The 12,614-nt window shown below is 37.1% G+C and overlaps 1 protein-coding gene across 3 annotated transcripts in view; it reads right to left on the reverse strand.

Moving 5' to 3' along the window:
• Positions 1-4,067: 4,067 nt before the first annotated feature.
• Positions 4,068-12,614, reverse strand: part of kank4 (KN motif and ankyrin repeat domains 4) — a 108,924-nt gene continuing 100,377 nt past the window's right edge. For all 3 annotated transcript variants that reach the window (XM_038278335.1, XM_038278334.1, XM_038278336.1), the window contains exons 9-10: positions 10,057-10,257; positions 4,068-5,633 (exon numbers count right to left, since the gene is read on the reverse strand). In XM_038278335.1, coding sequence (XP_038134263.1) covers positions 5,526-5,633; positions 10,057-10,257 — 309 coding nt within the window. In that variant the 3' untranslated portion in view covers positions 4,068-5,525. The remainder of the gene's footprint in view (positions 5,634-10,056; positions 10,258-12,614) is intronic.

A 12,614-nucleotide genomic window follows, 5' to 3' on the forward strand; every position in this document is an offset into this window, starting at 1 on the left:
CAGTAAAGCAAATAAGGTCATTGTTGTGGAAAATTAATAAAAATGGGATGAAGTTAGAGATAAGTAAACCCTTAATATTTATAACAAAACAGTTAGTTGAAATTGTCCTAGGAATCCTCCAGAGTTTGATTATTTGCCTGAAGTTGTTCCCCAAAACAAAGGCGCTGATTTTGTCCTGCAGATTAGATCGTTACATTTATTGGCACTCTGGGTAAAAGTATGCAAAAATCCTTCAAATAAAAGGATCTTTAAACACATTAATATATTCTGACACAAAAATGAAAAACAAAAATGAAAAAAAAAAGTGTTTATGTATTTGTACTTTTATTGAGTTGGTGGGATATGGGGGGGGACGGCGATCCTGCTTTAGGGAAATATTGTTTTATAACTAAATGGTAGAGATGCCCTTTTATGGATCTGTCACCAACCTTTCGTTTATAAACCCTTGGGGATACCTCCCCTCCCCCCCAAAACAAGGTTAAGCAAGTCTAATAAAAAATCAATGTATGGATATGAATTCTTTGTGCCACAATTGTTACTTCTCCTAACTTTAACCATTTTATATAATCATTGAGCCTAAGGCTTTCTCTAGATAATTACTGTTTAAATTTCTTAAGATTGGCTCGAACCCTTAACTAGAAATCAATCCCTTTCTGTTTTCCTTGGCTATAAATATGTGACACAGGTGTGACAACTATTGAGCACCATCCACATACCAACCAGATGTCTGGAGGTGATGTCAGCAAAAAAAAAATATATATATATATATTTGTTACCTTTCAAAATGTGACGTGAGATGTTTGCTATAGTCTCCTGTGGCAGCAGGACCAATGTGCTTAGCTCAGATAAAAAAAAAAAAAATCATCTTATTTTGCAACAATTACACCATGATGGTCAGACATGAAAAAGTGGATGAATGTATGAAAAGGTAGCCCATATCCACTGTTAAATATAGATGAGGGACATATAATGCCATGTCAACTCTTTGGAACACCGAGACTTTACAGTAGCTGTCAAGGACTGGTGGCCTCTAATGGAAAACTGCAAATAAGTTACACTGCAAAAACGTAAAAATCTATTAAAATATGCGTATTTACCGTTAATTTGAGTTTGCGTTTGTTTGTTTTTTCCTATTTTAAATTGTCTTATTCCATTCGCAAAGTGTTTCACTTACCTGCTCAATAAAAAAAATGCACTTATTTTAAGAAAATTTACTTACTTAGATTTACATTTTTGCAGTGTAGCATGAGATCTTTATAGCAATGATCTTGAAGATTCGACGTTGTTTATCAGGTCCTAAATCCACCTTTACACATGTCCTGCTTAGATTACTACTCAAAGATCCCTCTTATTTTATGAAATGTGACAAGAAAGGAAGTGCCCTCCAGTTTGCAAAGGGGAAATGTTCCTGGTTTTATCAATCAGAGGTTCCAAGAGTGATATGATACTAAAAAGCTGTAAAATTATGCCACTGCAATTACAATAGGATTTATTTATAGGCTTTTCACGCATTTTTACTAGTGTTGCACCGATACCGATACCAGTATGGGACGGGGCCCCGATACTGCCCTAAAATGGTGGTATCGGCGAGTACCAACAGAACCGATACCATTTTTAGAGCCATAAGTTTATTCAACTATTGTCACCCACTCCTGGTAGGCAATAAAAAGATCTACTGGATTCACTTTGTATTAGAATTTTTCCTGCTTCACAAAGGTAGGCAACACCTTGACAAAGCCATGATGGCAATTATTTTACATTATCATGGTATCGGCCGATACTGCACAGCCAGGTATCGGGTATCGGTATCGGGGCCAAAAAATGGCATCGGCACAACACTAATTTTTACCAGGAATTTATAACTAACAAGGAGAATGAACTAATTTATCATACCGAAAGCATTAACTGAGGTAAAAAAAAACAATTTTAAATCAGTGTATTGTTTTAATATTTGCTGAATTGTTACTTTGTTATCCCCTTTGATTGTGTAAACATTCCAGAATATTTGGCATCTTCTGTGGTCATTGGAGAAGGAATGTTTCATTGTAAACGTTTCATTAGACCACACTCCAGCATTGAAAAAGCCTCATCAGAAAAAAAACAAAAAAACATTTATACATGGAAAATAAAACCTCGGCTCTAGAATGATAACAAGTATCCAATTAAGGCTATATCATTGTCCCATCGCCTTAACGATTTATGAATAACAATATATTATTTTTTATTGCTTCTTATTGCAAACAAAACTCCCTGCTGAGGATTTTAATTTGTCAGATTAGATTTCTCTAAGTTATCGATACAACCTCATCAACTAAATTTTCTACTAGATGAGTCCTGCATCCCCTCACCATCACAGGGAAAAAATAAAAGACTCTCTCTCTATAGATATTTCTACACATACCCCAAGAGCTTGTGACTTTGCAAACATCTGATGTTAGTTTTGTCATCCGTGCATGATTAGTAAATGTTGCTACATTTTGTTTTTCATTTGATCGCATCACAACCAGGTCAACATTCATTGTGCAATCAGTATGTTCGGCATACATGATTAAATTCCAAATCAAACAAATCCAATCAAACAAACAAACCATAATGATTTTATATATATATATATATATATATATATATATATATATATATATATATATACAGTAGCAGCAATTAGAAATGGCCCTTCCCAGTCGAACGGCAGCCAAATGGCAGCCCACTTCCCTGCAAAATCCAGCAAAATCCCCCCAATTTCCAGCCACAAAGTGACCCCCTCCTTCTCCTGGGCGTGCATATTTTTTTACTCAGACTCCCCTTTTTTACTAAATTACTAGGTCTGACCAGGAGATGAGGCTTCTCCGTAGATCGTAATGTCCAGAAATCATGAGAGAAAGAATTTTTTAGTACAAAGATTGATTTTTAACAAGGAATTGTAGGGGACCAGCCAAGGGCAAAGGAAAGTGGGGAAATTTTGAATGGCTACTACTGTACGTATATATACAGTACAGTGAGGAACACATGTATTTGAGTACTCCCACTTAGAAATCATGAAGGGCTTTGAAATTGTCAACGTAGGTGCATGTGTGAGCTGCGTAGGTGTGAGCTGGCCTGGTCTCGCCTAGGGGTCGCCCCAGAGCAGCTGGGGCAGGTGTGTGGATCGGGAAGTCTGGGCATCTCTGCTTAGACTGCTACCTCCACCACCCAGCCCCTGCCCCCGAAAACAGATGGAAGGATGGATGCTGCATGTGCAATGCAAGAGACATAATCCAAAAGCAGAATACAAAAATCACAATTTATGATTTTTTTTAAATTAATTTGTAAGATATGGCAGCAAATAAGTATTTGAGCACCTGTCTATCAGCTAGAATTCTGACCCTTAAAAAGTCAAAAAGTCAAAAAGTCCACCTCCTTTCTATTCATCATTCTAAATTAGATGCACCTGTTTGAGGTCGTTAGCTGCATAAAGACACCTGTCCACCCCGTACAATCAATAAAAATCCTACTACTAACATGGTAATATTTACAGAAATACTTTGGTAAATCTTCTTCTGTGCATGTGTGGATCTTGTGTGGTTGCGTCAGTCATTCTGTGTGTCTGTGGATCTTGTTCTTTATGAGTGTGGATATTCTTGTGCATGTGTGGATCTTGTCCTGTGCATACTGAAAATTGAGACCGATCTAGCTCCATAAAAAACTACAGGAAACGTTTGACCTCTATAATTGCAAATGACTACTGTACCAAATATTAATATTGATTTTTTTTCAGGTGATCAAATACTTATTTGCAGCTTACAATACAATATACAAATAAATAGATAAAAAAAATCATATATTTAATTTTGTTTTTTTTTCTTTAGAATATGTCTCAGACATTGGACATGCACGCTAAGATGACAATTTCAGATCCATCAATGATTTCGAAGTGGGAGAACTTGCAAAAGGGCAGGGTGTTCAAATACTTATTTTCCTCACTACTGTATATATACATGTATATATATATATATATATATATATTTTTTTTTATTAATTTTTTAATTTTTAATATTTTTAATAATTTGAATTTGATATACATATATTTATATATATACACTCACTCACACACACAGGTACTCACTGTGCTGTTTGGTGACAAGGTGTGAATCACACTCAACATGGACAAGAGAAGGAAAATGAAAGTAGTGGTCGAAGAGATTAGAAATAAATAACACAATGATAGACAACGATGTTAACAGTAAAGGCTAGGACCATTTCCAAGCAGCTCTTTGGACAATAATTTTACATATACTTTTACATATTATTCAGAAATGTAAGATTCATGAGACTTTAGTCAACCTCCCTTGACGTGGCCACAGGAGGAAAATCTATGTGCAACAAAATCTTCAGTTGAGAATATAAAATGTTTTGTGCAGGCCTGTTTCATGATTTTTTTTTTTTATTCTATTCAGTATCATAGAATTTATTATATATTACTAAAATTTTATATATATTCTATATATATTGTACATTACTTTTGTCAGATTAAAATTATTTCTGCGACTATTGTGGGTATTTCTTTTATTTAAGGTGGGGTACCAACAATTTTGTCCAAGGGAACATTTATTAGAAACAGACACGCACACACACACACACACACACACACATATATATATATATATATATATATGTGTGTGTGTGTGTGTGTGTAATACTATATTTAAAACAGCCAGTATGGAGAGTAACTGTGTTAGCATGCAGCTCAGTACAATCTCTTGACTTTCTCAGCCTTAATATATTGTTATAAAAATACTAAATATCATTTTTGACTATACCATTTTTCTTCAATAGTTCACAAATAATTAGCACTAATGAACCACATGGAAAAACATGAGCACTGTGGAGAAGTGGTTCAATATTCAATGTTACTTCTTTTATAACTCCTGGTTATATAGTCTCCTCTTGAGTTCGGTGGATGCATATATACTGTACACATACACAGTAAAAAAGGTGCAGTAGAAAATACAGTCTTTGTTTGTATGATCATAATATGTTAGAATAACACTCTGTATATTATATGCTCTCAGTAATGGCTTATGTCCAACTATGAAAACAACAATGTCAATGGCGTTAAAGAAAATAGAAGCAATGTTATATTTAATATTTTTGGAAGGTAGATCATGTGCTTAGTATTTTGCTTTCAGAATAAGTTTATATTAAGATGCAGCAGTTCAGAGGTTTCCCCCTGATTTTTTTTTCCCACCCTGTTCCCTGCTTAATCTGCTCTTGGCTGCAATTGTCACTACAGCAAATCTTCATATCAATTTAATTCAACTCCCTGTTAATCAACTGATTGGCAAAAAAAACAACCCATATGCCATTATAGGAGAGACTTGAAAGAAAAGCTCCATTCCCATCCCAGAGATCAAAAAGGCAGCTCCATGCTTGTCTTATGCAGCGTCAAAAACAGTTTTTAGCTTTCTTTCCCCCCTTCTGTTGGTGAGCAGATGATCATGGAAATAGAGGCAGTTGTTGACCTGGAATGGTTTGGAAAACTGTAGAATTCAGAGGAGGTCCGCAGCAGATCTGGGCTCAGACGCATGAGATTTTAGAAGATCCATGATGTCTTGATGAGCGGCTGCTTCTGCCACCGACAAGGCAGTGTGGCCATTCTGGGGAAGAGAGTAAAGAAGCTGTGTTGATTCACAATTAAATGTTGCAGTGGCTTCACTAATCCACACAGTGGTGGTGTTGGGCTAGTTTAGACGCAGCCGCTCCAAGAATAATTCACCTGCCCTAATTAAAGCTGGAGTGCAGTCTCATGTAAACCTTGTATTTGTATCTTTCCTAAAAGTCTTCAAGCTACTGAAAAGACCTGATGAACAAAACCAAAATAAAAAATAACCTTGTACACACAAATCATGTATCAAACAACTGCAACAAAACTGATACAGCTATACTGAGATCATTTAAATATAAAAAGTAAAAAAAAAAAAAACAATGATGAGCTTAATTTTAACTCTAACATGATGATTACTGACATAATCTACAAATTACTAATCTGAAAAATAAATACCAACACATTCTTTAAGAAATCCGTATTAATATAGTTAAGTGTAAGTATAAATACTTTGTTTATATATTTATTTATTTGCTAATGAGAACCTTTTTTATCCAAATTCATGTTTATATGTAAACAATATATCTCGGATTTAGAATAGAACGCTGACAATAAAAATAAAAAAAACTAGTAGTACTAGTTTAGTAACTAGAAAAACATATGTGTCTTTAATCAAACAGTTTTCAGAAATGGAGGATTTAGCGATAATTGAAGAAGAAGGTAAGAGTAACTGCATTTAGTGTAAACAAGTAAAAAGGTTTTGAATTAGCACTGAGAATATTTTTATTGTTGTGAGTTTATATAAAATAGATTGCCCGAAATCAAATCTACTAGTTTCCGTTTACATACAGGCTCTTAAAGCACTGCTGCATGGCTGACTGTAACACGAGGCTAGAAAAGTAGAATCTCCAGACTGACACGTCCCATCCCTTTAAGAGGAATTGGGTTGTTAAAGGTTTTTCAGACTTTGCACAATATTTATTTTAATCATTTATTCCTGGCCAATGGTCCATTTTAATATAAAAAGCATGCATCTGCATAAAGAATCCATTGGAAGTGGAGGGCTGAAAAAGTAGGTCCAATGCTCCTTGTGGTGACTAAAAGTAATAGCATCCATACTCATAAAATGTTGCAATTAAAGATATAGAGGATCTTTTATCATCTAAATAAGTGGTCCTCCTAATTGCCCATCATTCTGGTGATGTTTACGTAAGGCCGTCCTACGTGCTCGCCTTGTTAGCTAGAGGGCAGGTCTTTTCATAAAAACTTCCACAATACCTTTTTTTAGAAGGTACACACAATACCTTTATTTTAAAGACATCCTGCTAAAAAATATTATTAACTTATTTTTTTGCAATTACTAACTGACAATTAGACAGTGTTTTACTTTTCATGTGGAAATATTGCAAACGTCTGCATCACAACTAATTGGATATGGGGTGGGTGGAGAGTGGGAAAGAAATGGTTTTATGAAAAGTTACAACTAAAACTATAAGCATATTAAGATCATTAAATATATTTTCATTAGTGAAGATCCTACCGCACTATTTAAAGCAGCTGAGACCAAAGTGTTCCCTCAGAAGCTGAATAATCTGCATTTTAAAACTCTAATAAGGCAATACATCAGATGTAGTTGAGGTGTTTATGAGCTATTTATTGCTTTTTGAACAATACTGCTGTACCTTACAGTTGGTTAGTAGTTTTCAACATTAATGTAACTGAGAATCTTGCATTATTATGGTTATTTGCTAACCATCATCAGCCACTGTTAATTAACGAGTAATTAGTTAGATACAAGGAAAACATCTGTATCACATCTGTTGAAAAGTTGAGTATGAGGTTTCCAATCCTTTTTTTGTAATTAAGAGAAATAACAACCACTCAACAATAAATAAAACAACTGCGGTTAACGTTTTAAACCTGTTTTTTAGTTTTGCACAAAAAAAGCAACTAATCTTTCCTAATTTCTGCTTATGTACAAGCTTTCAGTAGTAGTTTGGCACAGATAGTCAAAAAATGGGCATTTACGAAACACATAGTCCTTTGCTTTGACTGCTGCAAAATTATTAGATTTATTCATTGTTTCTTGAAGTTAGGCAGTGATGTGCTATTATAGTAAGCACTGTGTAACTATGGGTATTGCTTCAAAACTGACAGTTCAAAAGCTTTATGATAAAAGTTTCCCCTGCAATGACTCAAATGCTACCAGTGTTCATAGCTTGTGTTAAGTGTCTGAAATATAAAAGCACAGAAATAAGAAAACTTCTGCTGCAAAAATTTGCTTTGTATTCTCCAGTCCGAACTCCCCAGTCAAAACACAGTAATATTTTTGCGTGCATGTTATCAAGCATTCAAACCATGCTGCTCTAGCAATTTAGTATAAATGAGACAGCTTATTACGAGCCTGTGACCTTGTGGTTAACGGTCTCTGTAACCTGCTGCTGGGAGTACAAATCTCTCCAAACACAAGCATTCAAAAACCCATCTTTTTACACCGGGAGAGGTGTTGTGTACTTGACACCGAGACATCAATCAAAACTAATAGAGCGGTAAATTTCCACAGATGACACCACAGACAATGTTCAGTAGTAATATTTGTAACTTCCTACATCTATCAAGCAGTGATTCAAAGCAAGTTTTTCCTCTAATCAAAGGCCTGGTATAATAAATGTGAGCAGATGAAGCAGCATGCTGAGTGAAAAGTCACCCACAGGGGAAATTGTAGCTTCATTCCAGGGTGAATATTTTCCATCTCATTTTTTGTTTTCTGTAACAAAACAGATTGATTTAAATGCTTGTAGTGTAATTGAAAATAGTGCAGCTCATTTCCTCATATTGGAGAACAGGTTCACTTCAGCTGCTAAAAATAACATTTGTCCTCCCATTATATTATGCAGAAAAGCACTGACTAATGATACAAATAGTATTTGGATTGTGAGAGGTTTTAAATGTAGACCTTTGTGTATTTCTGTTCCTCTATACCAGGGATCTCCTTAGACATGTGGTAATGACTCTTTGTGGATTTCCTAAAAGCGCGCGCCTGCGAGTTCACGACGCTACGGAAACCGCGGCAGACCAAACCAGATGAAAGTGCGCATTCAGCTCGGCAAAGAACTCATGCTCTTCCTCAACACTGAAGTCCTCAGACATTTTTCTTTCGTTGTTTCTTTCTTTGCACAGGTAAACAGCACATTTCTTCTTCTATGCTTGCATTATCGGCAGAGCAGACGCTGAATGCGCACTTTCATCTGGTTTGGTCTGCCGCGGTCTCCGTAGCGTCGTGAACGCGCAGGCGCGCGCTTTTAGGAAATCTTATACACTACTGTTTATGCTCTAAAAACATTCTAAATGACTTTGTTTCGAGTAAATTATTGACGCTAGCCACTCAGGACACTTGGAATACATTGGAAGAGCAGTATGGAGGAATATTGACACGTTTTTTGTGGACTTTTATGGACCTTTCTGCCTTGGGCGCCATAGACCTCAATTATTTGAATGTCAGCAGACAGCAAGAAGCCTCCCAGATCTCCAGATGCATTTGAGATATCAAAAAAGTACTCCAGGGTGTTGTTCAGCATGGAGGTGAGTAGAAAATGAAGGCTAATCATGTTTTGGGTGTACTATTCCTTTAAGAAAATAATCCCTGTAGAAATAAATACAAACATTTAAAATACTTTTCTCACTAAAATGATTTAAAATGATGATGGTTGATATACTTCTTCTAGCATCTAATATTAACAGTTAGAAAAGTTTGTGCTTTGGCTTTCCCAATCCTGCAGGTTCCATGACAAACAGAGGTTAAAAGTTCAGAAGGATGGAACCGAACTAATTTGCTGTAATCTGTTTCATCCACTCTTATCTGCTTAAAGTCTGGCCTCATCCCCGGCCGAAAGGAACATGCCTCTCCATGTCAGTGAAAACATTGTTTCCTGTTAAAAGGATTCTTGCATGTCTGTGCTTCTTCTTAGTGAAATTTTCATCCCTTTACTGATGTTAGATAACTGAGCCTTTTTCACTGAAGGGTGTCCCTCCCAGAGATTGCTGTCTTTAGTAAAACCAGGTAATGTGTACTGTTCATATCATGTGTTTGATGAGAGCAGAAAAATCAGATTGTTGTGTTTCTAACCTGGTGCTTGCAGATCAGGAACCTTCAGGCAGAATATTGCATGTTTTTATAGACAGAAAGTATAAAGTTGGGTCGGTTGTTTGCTTTGGGTATGTTCAGTAACTTCACGTTCACTTCCCACATGCAATACACCGGTTTAGATACTCTTCAAAACGGACAGTAATTATTGTTATGAGAGATAAAAATAAAACCACTTTTTTTTTTATCTTATTAGTAATAATGGGATCTGACAGCTGTTCTGAGAAATTTGCTATTTCAGGAGCAAATCAGATTTTAATCCACCTTTCAAAGCTGTTTTATAGTGGAATTTTTACAGCATATTTCACAGCTTTCAGAAATAAGAGCGTACCTTATCTGTTAGCCCAGTATCACATCGACCTGTCTCCAGCAGCAAACATGCAATGTGCGTGTGTCCATGCTCAGAGGCACACATCAGGGCTGTAGATCCCTCGCTGTCCTGTGCATTTACATCTGCGCCGCAACTCAGAAGCAGCTTCACCATGGCAACGCGGCCATGGCTCACTGCAAGCATGAGTGCGGTCTGGCCAGCCTGGAGAAAGAGAGAAGGAGGCAGATTAGAATTAGAAGTTAGCAGAGGGCAGATATGAAAATAAGATATGGAGGAGGGAATGAAGTCTGAGAATGTGGGCGAAGGTGAGGAGGGGATGAAAACTATAAGAGACAGTGGTTGCTTTATGAATATCCAGTTCAGTTGATGAGAAAAACACCTACAGTATCATGAAGATGTCATGATCTCGGCGCTGATGGTTTGGTTTTTTCCTTTGCTCCTTGCTTTCCTGTCTAATTGGTTCTGCGGCTGATTATTGCCGATCATTTCCACCTGGTTCCTCTACTATTTAAGTTGTGTGTTTGCCTCCCATCAGCGCCGGGTTATTCTTGTGTTTTTGAGATACGTTCCCCAGCAGTCTGTAGTCTGCCTGTTTCCCTGATATTGACCAGTTTCTGCCCTGAGGATTTCGAGTTTTTTTGCCTTGCCCCTGTCTGCTCTGTTTGTCCTGTCTGATCCTGGATTCTACCGGCTTCTGAACCTGGAACTGTCGTCTGACTTCGGCCTTGGATTTCCCCTCTGGACTCTGTTGCTGCTCGGCGTCTGCTGCGCGCTCTCTAGGAACTCTGGGGGCGTCTCCCGCCGCACCTGCGGTCAAACCTCAGCAAACGGACTGAACTTTGAATCAGGTCAGTGACTTTGCTCCAAATCGTGTTAAGCTCCATATCCAGTCACTGATCTGTATTCTCCCATTTCTGCAGAGAGCCGCCCCGCAGCAGACGAGCAGCCCCGCGCACCTGTTTTTGCTAAATAAACGCTTTGAACTTTCCCACTGCCTGTCTCGCCTCGAATTCTGGGTCCTACATTCTGAGATCATTACAGAAGAATTTTGTAAAAAATATAAATATCAGTTATCAACCCATTTTCTTCTCCAGTGTATCCTGGCATGGCCTAAGAACGGCTGCTGCCTACCTCTTGCAGTCCTTGAGCAAGAGGCATGGCAGAACCTTCAGAGGTTGCCAGTCTATCACATGGAAACCCTGAGATACACCAGACAAACTAATGTTGTGATTTGTTTTCAAGTGTTCCTATGCTTTGAAGGAAGTGTGGGTAACATAGGGAAACCTAGTCCAGGATTTGAACTAACTTCATCATGCAAGGCTAGAGTGTTTACAAACGCACCCAAACGTAGCCTTAAATATCACTTATTTTATTTCAAAGTATTGTTTAAACCTTTGCTCTAAATTCACCATGTGCAGCAAACACTGCTGTTCTGTGCAGATGTTAATAATTGTTGATTATTCCTGCACAGCAGACTGATGACACCTCCACTAAATAGCTTTCCCCTCTCAATCTTTTATGTGATCAAATGGGATTAGAGGACATAGGAGAGTGATAAGTCTTATAATAAGTCTTATGAAAACCTTTTTTTTTGAGTTGCACTAAAAAAATTAACTGCTATATATTCCTAGAAAGCTTCCTATGTTAAAAAAACAAAAAAACTTCTGCCTCTGAGGAATATAATTTAATTTCCTGCATGGGTTCTTGAAATATACTGTTGTTTGCAACAATGAAATGAAGACATATAGAGAGCATTGAGTTTTTGCTGTTACTGTTTCATGGAAAAGTGGTTCTGAGCACTACCTGAAACTTTCCCTTCTCTTAGGTGTGGTGGCAAATCTACTTCAAGCTTATTACATGGCTGAAGCATCAGACTTTCAAATATAAAGCCTTAAATGGCCAAGCTCCACTTTATATCCAGGATCTGATCATTATATATGTTCCCAACAGAGAACTATGCTATCAAATTACAGGTTGAATAGTGGTTTCTAGAATTTCTAAAAGTAGAATGGGAGGCAGATCTTTTAGTTATCAGGCTGCTCTCCTGTGGAACCAACTACCAGTTTTAGTTGGTGAGGCAGACACCCTGTCTACTCAGGTTATCCTGAACTGTCTCTATAATTACAGTAGTAGCCATTCAAAATGTCCTCATTTTCGAATATGGGCCATTGGTTGGTCCTTGGCAAGTCCCATACAATTCCTTTTTAAATATCAATCTTTGTATCAAAATATTCTTTCTGTCCTGATTTGTGGATACTAAGATCTAAAGAGAAGCGTTATCTCCTGGTATCGACCCAGGTATTTGGCTGGCGTTTGACTGGGAAGGGCCATTTCGAATGGCTAGTACTGTATGATGCTATAGGCTTAGGCTGCTTGAGGACATAGGGACCACTTTTCATCATTGTACTTAATGTTATCTCTATTCTCCCATTCTGGAGTAATTGTTAGTTCAATCTCTAATATTATGCTCTCTCTGCTTTTTCTTCAAGTAGCTTCATCTGGTCTGTTCCTGTTTGGCTGTGACACCATCCTGGAAAGAAATATTAGCTGTGCTGCTG

Source organism: Cyprinodon tularosa, unplaced genomic scaffold (genome assembly GCF_016077235.1).
Source record: "Cyprinodon tularosa strain WSP-4 unplaced genomic scaffold, ASM1607723v1 ctg140, whole genome shotgun sequence".
Lineage (NCBI taxonomy): Eukaryota > Metazoa > Chordata > Actinopteri > Cyprinodontiformes > Cyprinodontidae > Cyprinodon > Cyprinodon tularosa.